Raw genomic sequence first — 23,163 nt, 5'->3', positions numbered from 1 at the left:
ATCGAAGCATTTTTAGATACAAAACACTACGATTTATACACTGAACACGTTTTACGAATGATGAACTTTCATTACATTAATACGTATGTCAAAGTGTCCCGGAAGCTTTGAGATGTTTTTTCGTTCACCGATCCCTCGGTGTCGGTTCCTCAGGAAAAATCCTCACGAAAATGAAGCCTCGTGACTCCAACTAAAACGCCGGGAGCCCATGAAATTTACAATCTTAAATCGAATAAAAAAAAATTTCAGAAAATGTGAAACATAAAATATGCATAATCATAAAAAATACCTTTTCAATTATTCGTTTGGATTCGATAAAAATCAGAGTTTTCTTCTACGAAAATGATTTTTTGTCCTATGATTTTGTATTCAGAATCCTTAATGTGTAAGAGTCGAAAGTACGATTTTTCATTCGCTAAATTCAGTAACCATTTAAACAAAAATCTCGTCTGTGCTTGTTAATAAAAGCGAGAGGTAATGCGGGCTTTTTACAGCCTCCATGACCAAGCGGATTCCCACAAAAAAAGTCTTATTTTGACGTGACCGCATTATTCGGAAAAACAGGACAGTTATCACGTAATGTTGACAAGAGAATGAGGTTGACCAGGACGTTAAAATGTGTTTTAATTTGAGAGAGTTACGGGATCATATTTTATCGCGGTTTAATATAATTATGGTGATTTTATCTCGAATTATAAAGTAAATTATTTTATCTGGATCGCGTGTTGTGTTTCGAGAACAATTCCACGTCGGAGCTAAAGAAAATAAAACTCTGCAGTGAATCTGTGGCCGGGCAGTAATGGATTATGAAAAAAATGCGGTTTAACGCTTCAAGAGCTTCAAAAGCTCCGAATCGAGATTTATAATTTGCTGAAAACTCGTTTTCCCATAAAAACGAATTGATAACTTCCCATTTCGTGGCGTTTGTCCAGAGCACTTGTTTCGCTGTCTTTCTTTGATGACTCGCGGTTTCATTCGCGTTGAAATTAACAATTGTCCAGTGAGGCACGTTTAAAGTTCGAGCGAAAACACCAAAAGAGTTGAAATTACTGAAAACCTTTGGACAAACGAACGCACGCAGGATTTCAGTGAATTTGCAACGAGCACACAGAGTCAATCGCTTTGTTCAATAAAGTCGAGCTCTCGTGTGATTTTCTCCATTTAAAAACCCACCAGGGGAGGAAGCTCGAATATAATTTCAGCCAAGAGCAGCAACAAAAATCGTGTCTAGCATCAAAAAAATTATTCGATGTCGACAGTACAAATTGAAGGTATGATGAGCTCGAAAAGTTTGTTTTCCCACCTCCAAAATCGTAAGTACAGGAAGGAAACATTTTTTTAACGAATATGCATATTTTATGGTATCATTATTCAGTAAAAACTCCACTTGAACTCATGTAATTGCGCAAAAGCTCATCTGGCTTGGTCAACTTTTTTATTTCGAGGTACAGGGCCTTTCGTTTGAGCTCGTTTTTCCGGCATACACCGCAGCACTCGAAGGATGAAACGAACGAAAAAAAATATCTTTTTGCTGGACCACCCCAATACACACATGTATTGAAGCATTGCGAAAAAATGTACAGCCACACCTGGATTTACGTAAGTTCCCAAGTCCATGTTACGAGGGCTCAAATCGAATTTCCAATAATCGAGGTGTGACTGTACCTGACAGCAGCCTGGTACGAATTTAACTGTCGATGTTGTGACATTTTTTACAATTATATGTCTCGGTTTAGCCACTATTAATATTCGTGCGTGCGTGGGTGGTTGTGCTGACACAATTTTTTTTTTTTTTTTTTTTTTTTTTTTTTTTTTTTTTTTTTTTTTTTTAATGAATTATCGTTTCGATAATTGTTATTTTTTTCATATTTTCGTGATCGAAATACGCAACGAAAAGCGCATTTATTAATAGATTTTTCATAAAGAGTTTTTTTTTTTATTAATATTTTAGTCCGAGGCATGGTCGATTATGGAGGACAATCATCAATCCTTTGAATAAAGTTTGCTGAACTTTAAACCTCGAACAAATTTGATCACTTTTGAATATATATTTTTTTTTTTCAGTCTGTAGGCTTACATACACCCGGAGAGGTGGGAAAATTATTTTCTTCTGATTTTCATGAGCTGGAAAACATTCGCAAAAATTCCTTCCATACCCCAAATACGAGAATAACGTTTAATCCCAATTCGAAAGATGCTTGATCGTCTTTTCAACAAACCAGTTGAATCGATAACGGCTTTCATTCTATTCCACTTCACTTCTCGATGAAGAATTTTCTTCACGGAATTTTTTATTGGTGAAAAAGATAAAAAATCCTGGAGCATCCTGACTTTCAGGTTCAATCTTCTGGGATTTTTCATTAATGTACACTGAAGAAAGCCGCAACAAAAACTCTTTTACACAGTAAACTTGAAAATTTATCGCTCAGTCAAAGCTCAATCGAAAAGTGCTACACTGAAACGATTCGTCGTTTTTTCGATTCCATAACGTTTCCGAATTTCATAATAAAAATTACGTCTGTTCATCTAAATGAAAAGTCGCTTCAATGCAAATTATAAGAGTAGAAAATGGCTGGAATAAATCTCATTTTTTGGCACATAGTTTTGGGTGTATGTAAACCGTTCCAAAAATTTTTGTTGGTTATAGTAGTATTTATATGATTTCGTTATTCGACGTTATGGTTCATTGACGATAGGATTATGATTTATCGTCGACCGATAGAAACCAAGAAAACCATAGTGTCTGACATATTGATTTTGTAAACTTTTTCTACACGAATGATCTCCGTTTACTAAATAGTATTTTCGTATTTTATTATCAATTTGTTGCTTTTATTATAATTACGAAAATTTTCACGATTGGCGATATGATTTCGATAAAATGATCATTTGTAAATTTATTTTTTCGATTGTTCATGTGCTACTCATTCGAACGACATCCATCTCCGCCGACGGTTGAACGTTCAAACAATTATTGCCGCAAGCAATAAACAAAAAACAACGTAAAACGTAGAGAAAAGTTGACGCGTGTCAGTTTGGAAATTCAATTATTTCGAAGTATACAATTGGGAAAATTAATTCGAATTCGATTCAAGCAGATTTGTTCCTGGCTGGGCGATTGACGGATTGAAATATCATAACGAATCTGATCGAGCAGTCGGTGATCATCAAAAAATGTCAAATCATATTTTTGATTATTGCAACTCAAACTTTTTTTTTCTTCAATTAAAAGATTTTTTTTCTAATCTCTAATTTTTTTACTCGGACAAGAAACTTTCCGTATCGTTTTTCATCAATGAATTTTTCTAATATATTTGTGTAAAATAATGCTTTGATTTCCGGATGTAAGATTCGGGCTCGACCCCCCAAAAATCATCATTCATCATCACCATCGTCATTGTCATCATTGATCAATCGAGTATTTTATACATATAAATGAATTGACATATTTATATTCTGCGTTATTTCATGTGTGGCCTGTGGTAACGTAATTTTTGCTGATCGCCTGGTATAGCAGCTCAGCCTCGTACGCTTTCGTGTGTTATAGCGTTGGTTTCCTGTACAATATATACATATTTTCATATCTTGATATTTCATAATCATCATTATTATTATTTAACGAATAAGCGATCGAGTGGAAATAGAAATTGGTATCTGAATATTTAATCGTATAGAATTTCGGTTGAAAATTGTCATGCTTTTGGAAAACAGCTCGTGCGAGTCGAGTTTTTTCATATATTTGTTATCCGTGTATCCACAAGTTGTAAATATTTGAATGATTTTTCGGACTATTCAATTAGATACGCGAACGGTTTTCAACTTCAGCCGTTTTCCTACGGTGCTGGTATTTCACATGCTCGATCGCGATCGTGCGCAGTTTATTTATATCTCTGACTCCATTTCGATGATAGGAAAAAAGTCCTTTTGCCAAATGCCCCATCGAGAGCAAATGGATCGTAGCGTTTGAACGGTTCGCAGGATCCGCCGTTTTTCAAATTGAGTTTTCACTGATTCTCCCCTCCGCTTTGCGAGCCCTTAACGTTTTAACCATCATTAAACACGGACGGGGCTGTTGTATGAATATGAATGAGTGGATCCGCCTGTGCCGCGACTCCTTTCGCGAGGCAAATCCTGAAGAGGATAAACAACTTTATGCTTTAATATTCCGTGGATACCGGATTCGTTAAGATGTGAATGCTCCGAGGGAGGGTTTTTTTTTTTTTCGATTCGAATATGAAACTGCCTTGTGCTCAAGGGAATCGAGGAAGTACGTTTAAAAAATGATATTAAACGAATAAATTTGACGATTAAAGTATCAATAATCGTGCCTAATTGCTCGGGGGAAGTTCACACTCATTCAAGAAGCTTCGGAACTTCAGAAATTTGTCCAATACCTGAACCGCTGGTTGGAACACGATGAACCAGATTTTCCGACTTGATCAGTTACTGCACTATTTCAATATCGTGAAATCCCTTCGTTGCTGATCTTCCAATCGAGCGTGAATGAATCAACGAGACGATTGAATATCGAATATTTAATTATTTAAATACTGCTTAAGGATGGTGCATGGAAGAGATTTTGAGAGAGATCTCTTCACCGGACGTGCCCGCAAGTTAATTCGGCTCCATTATTTATTTTCCTTCGTTCTATTTCATCCTCATTTAACTTCGGTAACACAAAACCGTGAAGTTTTCAGTTGAAAGCTTTCGTTCTCGCATAGTGAATAACGACAGCTCGAGGAGTGCATCCGAACGGGAGAGGAGCGAAGCATTAATAATTTTCGATAGCTACTTCAAAAAAGGGGGCAATATCTCGAAAGACAGATCGATCGAGGTATTATTTTTTTAAGCTCAAATCAGGGCTCCGCTGAGTATATCGATTTTCTGGGATTCGCACATTTTATATACTGGAGCAAAGCGAGTGGAGGCGACGAAAATACATTCGTCGATAAATAGATTTATGCACATTATCCCGAATCGTATTTTTCAATAGCAACAACGCCGTATTCAAATGCACGAGCACACTGAAATTAGCATCCCCGAGAATAAGGAAACCAGACGTGGAACGACGGAATGCGTCGTCCCTCGTCCGATAGCACACGTAAATTATCGCTCGTTCTGTCAATAAAAATTAATGCAACGACAAACTCTTATCGCGTTGGAATTTCACTCAAGATATCAAAATCGTTGCAAGGCTCTTCGAGCACATCGCTCGACACCATGGAAATTCAATTTTTGACACAGAACGAGCGAAGTTATGAACCGATGCATGTCATACGTACTTCTATCACTTTCTCTCGCATGTTAATGTTTTTCTATTATTCTGCTCACACTGTCTTTTCTGTCACTGTCTCCAAATATTATTGTTTCTTCTTCTCCAGTGTATCTATACCAGAAACGTGAGAAAGTCAATTTATTTGGATCGAGCTTGCTGAATATCGAAAGGTTATTGATTTTGGAAAAATTCATCAAAGGAATTTGCTGATCGAATCCAAAAACGGTAGTTTTCTGAGGTTTTTCAAAAAGTTTTTCGGTCGAATGTAAACGAGCGTTATTTGGAAGAAAAATTATCGTCAATTGTGCTGAATGAGTTGACTTTTTCACTCGCAAAAACTGTTGAAAATAGCGTTCACGAGGGGTTAAATTATTATCTCAAATCTTACGTAATCACGTATCTCTTGAGACTTTCTGTGAGCCACCTTTTCCGAGACTGTACTTATTTTCGTTCCCTTTTTCCCGTGTATACTCTTGAGATCACCCTGTGCGATGCATAAATGCATAAAAAGTTGTCGGCACGAACATGAAGAAAATTCTGCACATCGACGTCGTCAAAGAGCTGCTGTATTTTCCTGTCGAATATGACGAACACTCGGTCGCGTTTTCCTCTCCGAATGAGCGTGCTTCATCTCCGACAAATGACCTTCATCCCAAGAGTCCAAATAGCCCGTGTCTCGAGTCTTGCCTCGCGGTTCCCTGGCCGATTAATATCACAAAATTGGAAACGCTTTTATTGCTTTTACAATGATTTTTTGCTGCGGGCAGCCCTGGAATATTTCAATATGAGATAACTTTTTATCCTCACATTTCCGAGGACATTGTGCCGCGTCGCGTTCGTAGCTCGATCCCCCACAAATATTGATCCAACAAAATATATCATTTTGTAAAATAGTTACCGCGGACGGAACGAAAAAGTGGATAAAAACGATGAAAAGTGTACATTAATAATTCAATATTTAAGTTTTCTTTCCAACTGTTCTTCAAGCATTTACTAACGCCCACGAATATCTACTGCGTTACGTATTTCATGCTTTCGTTTTGCCAGTTGAGAGCCTTCGAATTTTGCCAAAGGCACATTCGTGTATAACTGAGACCCCGGATCTCTACGGTTCGCGTTAAATATTCAAAACGAGACCTTCCTTTACCCCTCTATCTTCGTTCTCGCCACTAAAACCGATCCCTTCTGCCCTCTCACTTTCTCTCCTCTTATCTTCTTCTATTTCTCCTTTTCTTTCTCCTCTTTCTTTCTGTTATTCGGTATATCCGGTGATGGGAAAAAGCGGCAATGGACCAGCCATAATTCAATGTTTTTTCTCGCTCCGTCTCTTCCTTTCTCTGTCTTTTCCTCGCCCTGTCCGTCTCTTTTTCTCCTTTCCCCTGCCTGTGTGTATGTGTGTGTGTGTGTGTCTCTCTCTCTCTCTCTCTCCGTCTCCTCCTATCCATGAGGGAGAAACGTAGAAGTCGTTTCTTATCAAAATCCAATTTAAAGCAGACTTTGCCTCCCTTTTCCTCGCCACCATCCCGATTCTTGCCAGCCTCCTCACTTCCTTTCGTCCTACAATGTTTTTTTCTCATCCGTTTTCTCGTTCTTTTTTTATTTATTTTTTTTTATTTTTTTTTTTCATCGAGTTCTCACGAATCAAGCTTACGCGGTAGAAGCATCGTTCCTTCGAAAAATTGCAAAAGTAACTCGGAGCATTGTACACGTCACGAACCACCGACGAGATTCGTCCGCTCATGAGGATCGTCAATCCTCTTCCGGATCGAGGATCCAAATGCCGAATAATTTACAGTAGAGATCCAAACGAAAAATCCCGATAAAGTAATTGGAAATTTGTCCGAGTAACGAACGAGTTACAGCCGCATTTGAAATAATTCGGTATTTCTGAGTGATCGGCCACAGTTTAATGCTCGTGTGTAACGATCGACAACGCGCGCATTTCCCAATGAATCGCTTGACATGAGATTAAAAAAAAGAAATGTACGCCCCGCTCGCTGGAATTGAGCTCACGGAAATTCTCGCTTGTTGCGTGATCATGAAAGAAGAGAAAAAGAGGAATGCGTATGGTGGACACTAACACAAACACCCAGCAGCCAGACAGACAGACAGACAGACAGGGAAACAAGAAGAATGATCGACTTTAAGAGTGTTAAAGAGAAAGAGTAAAAAAGAAAACGAAAAAAAAAAAGAACTAAAAAGTAAAGCGATGACTGAACTCGTTGGCTCGCGGTCTTTTCTTGTGTGTTTCAGACTTTCTGCCCTCCTCCGCGTCCGTAGACCTATCGGGAACAGACTCGGCCCTATATCCGTTCGACCCCCAGCAGGAGAACTTTCAAGAGATCTGGTTGCCCCCGACCAGTATGTATCCCTATTTTCTATTTCCGGGTGTATCGGCAACGGGAAAAACGTCTTATTACGATAGTTACGAGGGTGACACGTTTGAGAATCGTCGTGGTGACGTAACGAGACTAGACAATCGTAATAACGATCCTCGTGGGAGGAGTGATCACGAAGTACCGGAGCTACCGGGCGGCATTCGTACCGGAAGTCCGAGAATCACCGTTTACGCTGGACGAGACTTTGGCAAGGAGCGAAACGGTGATCCGGAGGCGGAACGCGTCGAACCCGGTGGCTCCGATCCCTCGGATCATCGGCAAATCACCTCGCACAATAATCATGATAATAATGATAACGACGACGGCGAGGATCCTCGGGGAATGATTTACGGTCGAATTGGTGGTAGCAAAGTGAACGGTTACGGCGATCAACAACGCACAAGGTCGAACGAAGGACGTAGAATTAACTTAGGCATTGCCCACGGCAACGACTTGTCTCTCTCTTCTTCCTCCTCCTTCTCCCCTTCATCTTCATCTTCTTCTTCTTCTTCGTCTTCGTCTTCTTTCCATCCTGGAGAATCGAAGGAACCAAAGCATGAGGACGCTTCGCGCACTGCTCACCCCCCACAATCCCACCATCCCGAAAAGACGCATGACCCTCAAACGAACAATCATCAGCACCGTCATCGCGATCGGCACAATCAGCACCAACCGATTCAACACGGCATCGATAATCGCCACGATTATCCTGCTTCCCCTCGTAATAAAGATACGTCCGCACAGAATCCACCAGTAGCACCACCCGCACCCTCGCGCTCAACCTCACCAAACTTAGACGCACTCGATCCCAACGCATTTCCGGCCCCGCCGCCATATTGGCAACGGGGAAACAACTACGGCACCAAGGCACAAGCACCACCACGTCCCACCTACTACTATGAGCACGGTGTCGTCGTCGGTCGTTTCGACGACGACCACGACCACCACCATCACCATCACCACCACCATCACTTTGACAATGATGGATCGTCTGGCTTCTCCTTGCCAGTCGATCGACTCTTCGATCTCCGAGAGGCTTTCGACGGTTTCGTCGATCAAGGTAACTTGACAAATGCACCCGGAACCCCCCGACGGGCTCGCTTCGGGTTTAAATCCATATGTAAATAGATATACGTACGTATACGTGCATCTCTGTCCGAGATGCGTTTTTCACAAGAATTTTACATTTCGAGGATACGTCCTACTACAACCTTATTCATTTGTCCAACAACTTTCTGTACCTTCTTCTCTGCAGGAAACCAGTCGACGAAGCCAAAGCTTTCAAATCCCAAAATTGGCACATTTTTTTTTTACTTTCGTGTAAAGAAAAAGATATGGAATGTTCGCTCCAATAAAAAAAGGTTTCGAAATGTATAATTGGTGAAAACGTGCCCTCTTTGCAGGGGAGACCACGACCACGAGGGGCACCTGAGACAATTCTTTATCGAATATATTTTTTTCCTGCTTTTGTCTTTTTCGATGTATTCTCCTGAATTCGTGTGCCTGCCTTTCGCAGATTTTTTACTGAAATCGAAATTTTGGCTTATTTTTTTTTAACGCAGTCGATTCGAAACCAGCACCTGCCTTAAGACACCTTGCAAAAGGCTGGCCCTCTTCCGGAAACAGGGTTGTCCGAGTCAAAGAATTCTTCACTGGGTTTGCTTGGATAATTAGCGTTTCGGGAATTTGGGGGAAGATTTTTTTAGGTTGATGACAACGACGACTTTACGATCGATTTTCCATGTTTGAGGAGAATAAATACAAGTACAGTGTTTTTGAAAATCAGGAAAATAACATTTTTCTTCAGGTACCTCGCTCCGCTTTGGTCTCCTCAACGTGACACGAGCATGCACATGTACATAAATTTCTCGAATAACATAAAAAATCTGTGCTAAATGAATTAACTGACTTTCAGGATCGATTTCGTAAGATTAGACGAAAATATTGTTTTTCTTTTCGTCCTGCGTGAAAAGCATCTATCACGACTTGCTCCTTGCACGAAAAAGTCCCGAATTCCTTGTTTCTGTGCGAAAAGTCCTGGGGAACGGGAGTATCATTGTTTTTCACGACCCCAGGATCATTCTGGTGTAGCGAAGCGCTCCGCAAGGGATTTGTGAATTCGGGAAAACAAGCGCACGCTACTTGCGTTTCCGCGCCTTCGTACGCGAGCGAAAATTTCCTGGTTCGACGATCCGAAATCGAGATACGAAACTAGGCGTGTCGCAGTGTGCAAGGTGTCCCGATCGTGGATCGAGCTATACCTTGAACAAAGTTTGGAAAACACGAGCAACGTTTCATCGCCTGTCAAATTTGTCCAATCGCTGCGTTGTTATTTATTAAATTCGTATTTACATTGAACTGTTTCATCAAAACGTTCCTTTTTTCTTCCGGAGCTAAAATCGGATGACGAATAAAATATTGAGTAAAAATGAAGTTTTTATGTAACTCACAGTCGGGACACCGCGTACATGAAAATATTTCCACCCTTTCGGGTACAAAAGAGCTCACGACGAAACAAAAGTTCACAGAGGTCGTCGTGTATGTATCGAGGCTTTTGTATGTAAGAGAGCGGCAGAGAGAAAATTCGATACGTTCGATAGCTCCGGTATCCGGAGTTGCTCTTGTTCTATCTTACGAAGAGTCGAGAGGAGACGTGCCCAAAGATGAACTGCCTGAGAGTTTAGTATGTGCTAGAGAAGACAACTTGGAAGGAGAGCCGGCGACTCTCACGCAAGATCTCGCATTTATCTTTTGTTTTATTTGTCCTCTTTTGTTTAGTTCGTCCATGAAATCGACAGAGGCAAAGAGACAAAGGGAGAAATCTCGCTTTTCACAAGAGCTCGTCTTCATCTCTTCGTATTTTTTTCCTTTTCTTCCTTTTTATTTTGTAATATCTTTGGCACGTAATGACACTCGGTATAAAGGGCGATTTGAGTTACAGCGCGTCTGGGGAGAGAGAAGAAGACGCGGCTTTTCTGTCCGGTGGCGTCTTCGTAGCGCGGGTAAAAGCGTTGTGTCAAGTATTTCGTTCCTCGTTCGTTTCACGCGTTCGTATCTTTTGTAGGAAAACTTATCCTCTCCGGATTTTCGTAAACGTGTTTCGTACCTGCGCGCCCCTAATGTATAGAGCGAAATTTGTTTAATCCTTGCATCTCGACACGTCTGGGACATTTACAGTGAAGATTATTTCGCATCCGGACAACTCGACGAGCGTCGAAGTAATCGAATCCCAGTTGGAAAATCCGCTGATCGACGCCGACCACAAAGACCTCCACGCCTTGAAGCAGTGGCCGCTTCCGGGCCTGCATCATCGACCGTACCACCGAAAAAATAATACGGGAGAAGAAAATGAAGGTGAGTTAATATCCGCTTGTTTAATGTGTGCCACGGCTTTGTGTACGCGCCGATGAAAATTCCGGTGCGGTCCTCAGTCGGCGTACGCACGTACCGGGAATTTCTCATGATTGTTTTACCACCTATTACCACTCTATTGAAATGAAATCTCTAATTAACCCGAATAACGTCACGAGAATGAGCCGGTGTAGGTTGAGAAGCTGCTGACAAAGTGCGCTCATAATTCTCATTGTTACGAAGGCACTCGCAGCTTCCGCAGCGTTGGAAAATCGATCGAATTTTCCAAAATTACATTTATCGTCTACGCCCACCCTCCACTGCTGCATGGAATCTCAGCCAAGTTGTTAATCACATAAATTATCGCTTGCCATGATTTCACGATCCGGTTAATCACGAATCAAATTGGCCAGCTAATCGATCGGGTTAAATATAAAATCAGCAAGTTACGTGGCAAATTAAAATATGCGAGCAACTATTTCCTGCTTTACTCCCAAACTGCGTTACACGAGTTTCCTGTGTTCTCGCAGCAACACGACCTGTATATAGCTGGACAGGATTCGTGTCTGGCTCAAGAATGTCGAACTATCATCCGCAAACCCCCACGGTATTGAGTGAAACTAGTTGTGAACAGATTCACAGGAAATGTAATACTATATACGAGGAACATTCAATCATCTCCGATCTGCCTCTGCCTCTCCCAGTGCGTCTGCAACGATGGAATTTGCACAAAGTTTTTATGAAAGAAGCAAAGAAGGCTCTGATCGAATTCAAGAACGAGGGTAGACGTTAAAAGAGTGAAAAAGTAAAGACATTTTGAGGAATACGATAGAAAAGTGATCGTGACAGTTAAACGAATAATAATTCCGAGTTAATATCGCTCTTTCCTAAAGTCCTGACTCGAACAACGCTCATAATCGGTTTAATTCAATCCGCAATGGAAGTAGCCGACTAACCGTGGATGGGGAAAAGTTAGGGAGGCTCTGCCAAGGCGGAAAGCTTTCCGCACAACTTAATAATGCACAAAACACTTTTTATAATTTCACTTTAAGAGGTCGAAGGGCGCAAAAGGGGGGGGGGGGGAACGGGGCTGGGAAACGAGTGGAACGAGGATCGCGAAACAAGGAGACTTCTCACCGTCTCGTGGCTATAGAATACGATCAAAGCTCGGAGATATAAAATATTAAAAGCGCTCACGAGAACGCTCTCCGTCACACCGAAGTCGAAAGTTGAGTCTGCAACTTATCTGCATTCTTTATGAGTTTTTTTATTCATGATTCAGTCTTCGAATCCTGGGATTATAAATTCATCGATTTTATTGACGGAATTTCGTTAGTCGCCCTTCAAACCCGCCGTTTTCGTGGTCACGGGAATTCCTCAATTTTTTACCAACGGAAAGTCGATCACAGTCCGCTACCAATTATTCATCGATCTCGTTGCCGACCAGTGGCCCGGTTCAGAAAAAAGGGAAACGCGCTTCGAAGCTGCCTAACTAATGACTCCAAGCGAGAGTTTCCCTCGCTCCCGAGAACAATGGAGCGCAACGTGCTCGCGCGAGACTTTGCAGGACTCTGAAGCTTTCGAAGCTAGTGGACAAGAGCGGAATCCACTGACGAGGAACTCGACGCTGACAACACCGATACGGTCGTCTTGGTGTTTATTTTCGTTGGTCGAGCTCTACGATGGCGACGACTCCGGGTTCTTGGCCCCGCGGTATCACAATGGTGACAGGAGAAATATTTTCGTTCGTTCTTTCATGGAAGAACTTTTTACAAGAATAAAAGTAACTGTCCCAAAACTGAGGCGAAGGTTCGGACATTTTTAGGAATATTTGACGAAAAAATGTTTGTTTTGTGCTCGTCGAACGCGAAGATTATTCTTCCAGTTTTCGTTGATTCGTTGACTTAAAGGTGGATTGACGTGCTTCAATTACGAAAACGAATTCACGATTTTTGCGCGTGCTGTGGTGAACTTACGGGCCAAAATTTTCAGGCAAAAGGCAACTGAATTTTAAAAAATTCTCCCTCAAAATGAACCCTTTTTTTGGGGAAAAAAATGGTTGCATGTTTTTTCATGGATTCGTGAAAATGTAGTTGAATCAGTCAATGGGAAAATGTTGATAAATTAGTCGACGTAATCCCCAGTTTTCCAAACAGAATTCTTGCCGTTAATTTGCAAACTTTTCAGCGGCTTTAACAGAGAATTCGTTTGCAAATCGTGAGCTCGAGCATCGAATTGACTGAGGAGTATCGTCGGGACTGAAACACGCTTTGGCCAAACAATATTTCGTTGAATAAGCGCATTTTTTGGATAACTGCTCCAGAATTTTGCTCGTTCCAACAACAATTTGTTGAAATAAATTATTCGCTCAATTCGAAGAATTCATTTTTTTTTTGTTTTTGAAGTTATTGTTTCTCCTAAAAAAGTGGAAAGCCACGAAAGCGCGGAGCGCCGGATGATGCAGTCTGCGCTTTCCGCATGTGAGCTATGACGACCACGATCACGGTAAAGTTGCAAGCGTTACTCTCAGCGTGCCGCGGAGATATCCATCGTCGCAACTCACCGCGATTTCCTCGATGATTTATCGCACCGGAGGTTTAATTTAATTCCGGGGTTTTGCAAGATGCCATCGCAAAAGAGAGAGAGAGAGAGAGAGACAGAAAGAGAAATGGCGAAAAAGAGAAAGCCAGATATCAGTCTCATTTCCCGCCTGAGGGACGTATCCGTTCACCTCGGAGATGTTATATCATTTTCACGGGGATGACCCAAATACGAAAAACTTAAAGTTTCGACAAACTTTCAACAAGTTCTAGCGGACTCGGTGATTTCTCTTCAGCTGATCGATTTTTCCCGACTACTTTGGATTGCTTGGAAAAAATATCTTTTCCTTTTGCATCATGAAATCCTCGCACGGATATACTTTTCGCTCAAAATTATTTTTATTTATGGAAGTATACGAACAATTTTTGAACGAATACTGTTCAAATGTTTCATCAAAAATATTTCTTATTTCAATATTTTCATGATTGTAGTGGTCATTTTAAGGGGTCTAGCCTAATTAGAATTTTCAAAAAATCCATTTTTTTATTGCGTTTTTCAAAAGTTTACATATTTAAAAGTATCGTACTGAAATTTTATAAAAATCTGAACAGTCCAAGTGTACTTTTGAGCGGCGTTTACTTGGCTGTCTGAGCGCGATAATATATTCATAAAATCTCCAAAACTATTCCACCGATTCTTACCAAAATTTTACCACGTGTTCTTTATGACTATAGGTATAGCGCATATCACACGATTTTTGGAATTTTTAATGGAACTATTTTTTTTTGCAAAAAACTATGAAAAAAACGTGTTTTTTTGCAGTTTTTGGAAAAATAGCTGTCGTTTTGTCATTTTTGAAAAAATGAAAAATCGTATGATACGCGATGTAGCCATTTGCCTATTGAATCTAAAACCTTTATTTTCTCCGATTATCCATTCCAGAGATTTTATCAACAGCCACGCCCATCTTTTTTTAGGTCTGTCTTCTTCCCCATTTTTCTGTACGAAAACTGGCTAAAATGAATATGAAAAAAACTTTTCGTGTATTTTAAGAGTGTATTTTTTAGGCCTAACACTTTTTATATCCATATTTATAATTTATACCGGTCAAAAAAATTCGTGAAAATACTCTTTTTTTGCTCGTTTAATTAGGGTAGACCCCTTAATGAATATACATAAAAATCATTTTTGTTGTTTTCTGTGAGAATATAAATTCGAAAATTATTTGTTCAATCGACTCGATTCTTGTTAAATTCTAATCCCGTGGTTACGGAAGGCGTTGAAATTCTGTCGATCATACGACAAACATCCGGTTGTTTCAACCACTCAATCAATTTGCTGGCTGAAATAAATCTCACTCGCTACGACGCTGGGGTATCGTTGAACAAATAAATTCAGCAAATTCAGTTGCTCCGTACTCACAAATGAACAATCCGTTTCAACTCATTGATCGGGATAATAACAGAATAAATTATGTTGAATCCTATAATCGTTGTTGCGATTATTTAAACATTGTCGAGTGCAAACTTCGAACAGTCAATCACTGATTTTTATATCGGAATGTTCGAAACCTGATTGACTGAAATAGAGCAAACTGCGGAATGAGATTGAAGTAAATTAAATTTAACCAAAGAATATTCATGCTCGTTCAAATATTCCTGAGCCTCCTAATCGAAAATCGATCATTCATGCCCGACTAAAATAGTGCAAATCGAAATTCACATCGCCATGGAAACCCAATAATTATTTTATGTCCCTTGGATTCTCTAGCTTCATAAAATTTCCACGATACCAAAAAATTCTGTAGTAATACAAACTTTAAGAAGCTGCTGAGATTTTTTTCTTCCTCCAAAGCAGTTGGAACTGGAGACATTTACACTCGTGACTAGAGCAGCCCTCGAAAGGCCTATTGTATGGCACGCTGCAGGGAGGATCTCAGGAACTAGCTTATCGTTCTCTTACAAAAGAAAGCTCGCGATTGTCCATCGAAGGAGCTGGAGAGTCGAGGAGGGAGAAACCGCCTTTCTCACTATCTCTTAAATGGAGTTAATTGTTTTTTAATGGTCGACCGAATAATCAGGTCAGAAAAAGCTCGCGAATTACCGCAGGTGGCTATCGTACAATAGAAAATTCTTAATAATAAACGAAATACCAGAGAAAAACAATTGATTCGAATATCTCTGAAGTTTCCAACGTTGGACTTCAACGAAATTGAAAAAAAAAATTTTCGGTTCACCTCTTTTTATTTATTTTATGAATCACTTCGTGATTCGGAAGGTCCTTTTTTGATTTTTGAAAATTTTCGAACCTTGGAATTTTTTCATAGTCTATAACCTTCGAAAATTGTTTTTTTTTTCGGTCAATACAACTTTGTCTCATTCAACTCAGAATCGCGTGAAATGTGTGTCGAACCCATCGTGGGAGGTCATTTTTTCGATTTTTGAAATTTTCGAAAATTTTCAAAATTTTGAAATTTTTCATAGTCTATAGCCTTCGGATTTTTTTTTTTTTTCGGTCATTACAACTTTGTCTCATTCGACTCAGAATCACGTGAAACATGTTTCGAACCCATCGTGGGAGATTATTTTTTTGATTTTTGAAATTTTCGAAAATTTTCAAAATTTGGAAATTTTTCATAGTCTTCGGAATTTTTTTTTTTTTTGGTCATTACACTTTTGTCTCATTCGACTCAGAATGGCATGAAACATATTTGGAACCTATCGTGAGAGGTGAATGCTCATAGGAAAAATTATATATACGAAATTTTCGAAAATTTCAACCCCCGCAATGGGGGTGTTCCAGAACGAATTTTTCGACTAAACTTGGAATGTCTTACTTTTTTGACCTAACGAAGTGATTCGGGAAATAAAAAAGAGGTGAATCGAGATTTTTTTTTTTTCAATTTCGTTGAAGTCCATCGTTGGAAACTTCAGCGACATTGATTCGAATGAAACCAAAAAAATTTCATTCCTCCTCGGAGCCTTAAAAACCATGAAATTGCATTTTTTTTGCCCTTCAACGAGCTTCAAAACAGAGAATTTAACTCGAAATATAACAAGAATTTAATGTTATTCATTTTTCCAGTGTTTCGTTTTAAAACCGACGATTTGGAGCCTCTTCAAATTCCACCGAGCAAGAATTACAAATAAATTAGTAATCTTTATCATTTTTCTGCAACTCCCATGAATAATGGTAACGAAAACACTGAAATATCAGAGCGAAAGATCGAAGTGGCTTTTATTTAGTCGAAAGCACAATTTGTCAGGTCGAGGTGAAAAAAATCATTTTCGCATCTTATGAAATATTCCAGGCTGAAGGATTAATGCTCGTGTTTTTGTAGCGCGCCTATGCACTAATAAAATTCACGAGACGTAAGCGAAATCGAGTAAATCTAGTCTCTATCGGATAATACATGCGGTAAATGCCTCGGAGTACTCAGCGGTCATTAATCACTCGTTGTTTGCTCCTATCAAATATAGCGGAGATAAAACGTGCAAGTACATACGAGAGTACAGAGCTATGTGTGCTGTAATTGAACGACACTTGATGGCCTTTTTTAGGGCACACGGACGTGTGTGCCCATCAGTTAAGTGTCGAGTCATTCTGTCCTTTTCAATCGGAGTATTCGAGTACTAAGCGAGGTTTTATCGCTTTGTAAATCTTCGTGCGTATGAAATTTTCAATTTTCTCAAAAATCCAAAGTGAATGAGTAACTGAATGTTGTGAGTTTATTTTTCGATGCGAATATTTCGAAAATTCGAATTTTCACGTACGAATATCTCCGCTTCTGAAGGGGCGTGATTTTCGAAGCTGTGCGCACTCGCGTTGAAGCTTGGGTTTCCGAAATTTAGTTGGTAAGCAAAGCATTGCCGCCTGACTGGCGGCGAATTGCTTTAAAATGAGACGGGAAAAGTCGAAGGGTGCGGTGACAACCGGAGGGTCGGGAAATCAGGAAAACGACAAAAAAGGGAGACACTCAGGGAGGAAGATGACTGGAGGATTTGGAGTTATTGCCGCGATGTTTTTCGCAAGTAGGAGGAGAGTGGAGGACCTTAAAGACGTACTTTCGGAGGGGCGGAAAGGGGGTTAAAAACAGATTTCGACTCGGCAGCCCTTCCTGCCTCATTCTCTTTAAGGGGCAAGATGATTTGTATTTTTTATTAAAATGCTCCTGCTCGCAGCCGCACGCATACGCGAGGCCTGTCTCTCTCCGGGGGTCAAGAAGTGCGTGAGAAAGAGAGCTGAAGGGAAGACTCGAGACGAGTAAATCGTCCGAGAGTCGCTGCTTTCCCCCATTCTTTGCACACGATGAAGAATGACTTACTTATAAAATCGTACAAGATCTTTCTGGGCTCGAAATAGGCGACGCTTGGTCGTTAGAGCCGCGAGGGAGAGTCAACTAAACGGCGAGATGGCGCTTTATCTGATTTTTTCTCCCGCTCATTTCTCCTCTCGTAGGCCGACCTCCCCGTGAACTGTGCTTGCCACAGCGATATCTTATATTTCCTCGTATTATGAAGTCGAATAAAAGCTCCTGGAGGAAAAGTTTTGCTAAGAGATGTGAGATCTGAAGTGGACAAAGCGCCATGAAAGATTATGGAAGGCAGCATATCGAGGAATCACTGAGTAAAAAACCCCAAAGCAATACCCCATCGACGAAATGTCTACTTTGTGAACTCGCTTACGATATTTTGTAATCAATTTTTAGAGACAAATAACGCAGGAAGTCCCCAAGGCTCCGAGATTGACAGGACGATACCGCACCAGCCTCTGAAGCTCGTTCTCTCCAGCACTTGCCATCACGCTTACGCCTCGTGCAAGTGAGTATTATTTTTCCTCTTTACGCTGCTCTTGTTAATGTTGTTCTGGGAAAACGTGTCAAGTGTGAACGTCAATGACTTCTGCTCGTTCGTGATGATTGCACATTTCGATGCTAATTCGAGAAACAATGAGCAGCCTGAGGCAGAAGCATCAATAAATAGTATATTACGACCCTAGGCCCGAAAGTTGGATTTCCTGGCATGTGCTATATGAAGGCCGAGGCGAAGCCGAGGCCTTCATGTCGCACATGCCAGGGCATCCAACATTTGGGCCGTGGGTTGTATACTATTTTTCTTGATCCCGTAGCCGAAAGTACGTTCAATAATTACTAGCAATCGCGAGGGGGGGAGGGGGGGGGGGCGCCCGCCCGACTTTTGCAGGACCGAGGCGAAGCCGAGGTTTTGCTGGTCGGGGCGGGCATTAAAAACATAAACACAAAGTCAAAAAACACACACACAAAATATCACACAATGATACAACAATATTATTAGTACAAATAAATAATTCTTTGATACATGTCTGATTTAAAGTCCCATGATAGTTAACAATTTCTATATATGAATATTTCCCGCTATACTTGACAATTTATATGAATATGTGCTTTCCTATGAACCTGGAATCTGGAAATACAACATTATTCGGGACGACCATATTCATTTTATTAGTCCCGTTACATTATTTTCTGTTTTCTCATCTGAACGAACAAATGTATGTTATTCGTCCGGATTCATGGCAGTATAGCGCATAACATGAATGATAGAAGCTACGCTATACGCGCCCGCTTGAAGCAAATAATAATGATGCTTGGCAACGAATAAACAAAATCATGGCAACGAATACAGGCTTCACATTCATATATCGAAATGAAAGGATCACCGGCCGCAAAAATATCGTCAGAGCGCATTGAAGTTAGCCGAGTTAGCCGGCCACGAAAAATGCTGTTCCCGGCCTGAAATGCGGCCGGAAAGTGCGTACTTTCGGCTAGGGGAGCAAGAAAAAAGATTTTTTCGTTCATTTAAGGGTGCATAAGAATCCAGCTCACTGAACAAATCTCACTGAACAAAAAATCTCTTTACATATGAAGGGAAGCCATGAATCCCTCGATGCACAAAGCCCATTTATTTGTTTAACAGAAACGATTCCGAGTGTCGAACTCTTCTTCAACCGGTGCTTAATCACTGCGACGTGTCGAGCTGCGCACGTAACGAATGCATGAACGCCCTTCAACATTTCTACAAGAAAGCCAATCACAAGCACTCCATGGAAATTGCCTTCTGCCTGTGCAAGTGAGTAATCGGATCTCCTGACTCGTGGCGGAGCTCGCGCAAAAAATACGAGCAGGGAGACCAATACGATAATAATATAGCGAGAAAAAGGCAGTGCGAGATCTTTCCGTTCATTCCAAGAGCCAATTTTGATTTATTTCACAGGATGATTCTCGTGTTATTACTAAGAAAGATTAGAAAATAAAAAGAAAGCGTGTCTTTGACGTGAAGAAACGGAGGAAAGATTTGAATTCGAAAAATAGAAAAACGAGGGGGAAGCTACCGCGCGAGCGGATTCCTAGAACTAATTATCTATCGATCTCGTCATCACTCAGAGCTTCCACTCTTCCTCCGAGATCGTTCCTTCATAACTTACGAATGCTGTCATAAATCGTGCAGCAGAAAGCCAGAAAAGGAGTGAGGAAGAGAGATTAAAACACGTTGTGTTGATTGGAACAAAAAAGCTCGCAGTTTACCCGAGTCGTTTGCTATTTAAGGAGGTACGGCTACTTCCATCGAGTCGAAAAAGAGTTTAAATTAATATTACCCACAATTATTCTGATTTTTGTTGAATATTCACATTATCGATTATGATTGCTCAATAATGACCCACATTCTTGATAAATGATTTATTTAGTAGAGATAAAATGAATAATTCGATTCTTGGATTACCTTAGTTGGATGCAAGAGCACCAAAAACTGATACGGAACTTCCACACATTGCCCCAATAAGGGGACGTACTTTATCATGTCAAAATGTCCAACTTTGAAAATTTATTACGTACCAACGAGCCGGTCAATATTGTTTTAATTTTGGGAACAGCTGCATAAAGTATTCGTTAATATATCATAAAAATTTCAACTCCGAAAGGCGGATTTCGAGTCGTGCTTCCTTAATATAAGAAAAAAAAAAACTCTCGGCCATGAGGATCAAATATTCCTTCAACATCGTGGGAGACCAACGTTTTTTTTTCTCGTCACATTGTCCGAACCTGTTTTTAATTTCCAAAAAAAAAAAAAAAAAAATAACTGCGGTAGCTCTTTATACACGAACACAGAGAAACACAATGGAAAGAAACTTGTAACGTTTTCAATGACCAATTCTTCGAGTTGTTCTATTTTCACTGTGGATTCGCTGTAGCAAAATTGTTTTTTTTTTTTTTTTTTTTTTTTTTTTCCGTCGAATCCCAAAAGCCCCGCGTGTGTTTTAACTCTCATTTTCAGTCTGCAGCGTCCATAGACTCGTCGAGCTGCGTTCAGCTCATTGTTCGAGACATTCGCGACAAGTTTATTCTCCTCTTTCCCCCTGCTCCGCTATCCTCTTCATTCTCTTTTGTACAATTTATCCTCCGAACCCGTACCCAGAGCCTTTCTTATTCCCTCTTCCGCATGCTCTCTTTATTTCCACTTTGTACTTTCGTCATTCGTATTTATGTATATAAAGAGCGTCCTCAAAGTTGCGGCCGAGTTGACAGGTGTGTGACGTTTGACGGGCGACGCTGCAGCCCCGAAAGTTGGCCCAGCCGAGGAGCTTCCTCGTCTTCGACTTTGGAAAGGCAATTTGAAGTTTTTCTCATGAAAATTCCGAATTTTCTGGTCCCGATGACTCGAATCTTGATCTCGGGACACCCTCTATGCAGCTTTTCACATTCGTCGGCTCATTTCCAGGCTCTCCGCGCCAATGAATAATATAATGTTCCATGCGGACTGTCAGTGCGCTGCTGAAAACGTTCGCCCAACAATCAAATCCCCTGCCATAAAATACTCGCTCGTGGTAATGATCCCTCGCTATAATAATGCGTTGCCTCACCCCCCCGCTGACTAATTAGTCTCGGTGTATCACGCCAAACGGTCTAGACCAAAGTTAGACGAAGTTGAACACAGCACAGACGAACCGTCACGCCGTACATTTGATCTCTCGCAATGTCTTCGTCTCAATGAGATGAATTTATGAATCAATTTGTTTTTTTTTTCTTCAATTGACAGAAAAACCGAAGACAAACGGGACGAGTGCATCATTGCTCAGGAAAAAATGCATCCGGCATGCGCGCAGCGGGTCGAACTCGCAGAAATGCCGACCTGCCACAGCCTCGCGGAAGTTTGTCGGGAGGACAAAAGCTGCAGGTGAAAAAACGTTGACTGAAATTATCGTGTGAACTTTTGAATTCAATCATCCGATGAGATCGTGGGGATTCGAATCAACTTCGTTTTCCCATTGGATTCGAGTGTTTTTTAAACTTTTTTATTCTCAAGTTCGCTTCCATTGAACTCGTTATGCAAAGCTTCAGAATCGCGTTGAAATATATCGACGAATGACGCCGAGGAGAAATAAAATGGAAATCAATTGAGCCAGTGAATCGGCGGTGAAGTTTGCTCGAAGCACACAGAACGCTGAATTTCTTTTATGTTTTTGATTATCTTTTTAAAATGATTACTTGTTTTTTTTTTTTATTTTTCATGCTTGCTTATGAAAAATCAATATTTTTGATTATTCGTTCATCTGTCATGTTTAGAATAAAATTGGAGCACTACGAGCAGAGTTGTGCGGTGGACAGCGTGACAAAAAAATGTGCCGGTCCGCCGAGCGATTGCAGAAAAGCGATGCTCGGTATTTTGGGAACGGAGTTGAGATCGAACTGCGCCTGCAAGGGACAGGATTTCGCACAGTTGTACGTTTGCCTTGGATGGCAGAGGCTGCTCTGGGTGAATCCTTGTGTCGGTAAGATTCCATCCATCAAATTATGTAGACATACTTCCTGCTTCATTCAACAGCATTACATAATATTTTATTGAAAACGTTGAAAGAAGCTTCTCCAATGGGCGTCCGGTCATCGGAGATCCTGCTGAGAATTTACTCCAAAACCATCTAATTTTCAAGTGACAGTTTTCGAGCAAGTGGCGCGCTCATTGTTCCCGTTTAACAATGACCGACGATAATCCTCCTGCCCGAATAATCATCCGTTTTCGAGAATAAAGTAGATTTCATTTCCAGCTGCTTCTCCGCACTCTTCAGATCCGTCGAAACTCGAAATTTGTTGACAAGATTTTTGCTCGATAAAAATTTCGTTCCCCCGCCAAATTTCTTTTCTCCGTGTCCAAAACAATCGAGGAGAAATAGCGATTGAAATCGCACCCAGAAGTATCACCAGCCTGCCTCAATGACTATTGTTCGTGTCCTCGAATCCATAGTCGAATCTCAAAAGGACTATCACGCCAGAAAAAAGCACCATCACCCGGGACACCAGCATCCAAAAACGATGTCTCCACCGCCGACGCTTCCAACGACGAGTACGACGATGAGCACGTATCTCGTCACCACCCTCGAGGTCATTGAGCCCGTGGAGGACAACGTGATTCCGGAAGTGACGAGGAATCCGACGACACAACCGAGTCCCACGACTGAGACGAGTACGGTGACCGTTCCCACCACGACTCCGAGTACGACAACGCCGACTACTCCAGCCACGACGACGCCGACGACGACAACAACTACGACGACGACAACGCCACCGCGTGAGTATTTCCACGGTAT

The 23,163-nt window shown here is 40.9% G+C and overlaps 1 protein-coding gene across 4 annotated transcripts in view; it reads left to right on the top strand.

The window, feature by feature from the left end:
• The window catches only part of LOC122414559 (Glial cell line-derived neurotrophic family receptor-like), a 203,647-nt gene that overhangs the window by 150,454 nt on the left and 30,030 nt on the right, over positions 1 to 23,163 (top strand). For 2 of the 4 annotated variants that reach the window (XM_043425945.1, XM_043425944.1), the window contains exons 6-12: positions 7,529 to 7,636; positions 10,831 to 11,007; positions 18,254 to 18,365; positions 19,500 to 19,652; positions 21,618 to 21,755; positions 22,145 to 22,350; positions 22,821 to 23,144. In XM_043425945.1, coding sequence (XP_043281880.1) covers positions 7,529 to 7,636; positions 10,831 to 11,007; positions 18,254 to 18,365; positions 19,500 to 19,652; positions 21,618 to 21,755; positions 22,145 to 22,350; positions 22,821 to 23,144 — 1,218 coding nt within the window. Of the gene's footprint in view, positions 1 to 7,528; positions 8,714 to 10,830; positions 11,008 to 18,253; positions 18,366 to 19,499; positions 19,653 to 21,617; positions 21,756 to 22,144; positions 22,351 to 22,820; positions 23,145 to 23,163 lie in introns of all 4 variants that reach the window. The other 2 variants (XM_043425947.1, XM_043425946.1) reach the window with 2 other exon arrangements.

Source organism: Venturia canescens, chromosome 8 (assembly GCF_019457755.1).
Source record: "Venturia canescens isolate UGA chromosome 8, ASM1945775v1, whole genome shotgun sequence".
Classification (NCBI taxonomy): Eukaryota; Metazoa; Arthropoda; class Insecta; order Hymenoptera; family Ichneumonidae; genus Venturia; species Venturia canescens.
This window is presented reverse-complemented; position numbering and strand designations above follow the sequence as displayed.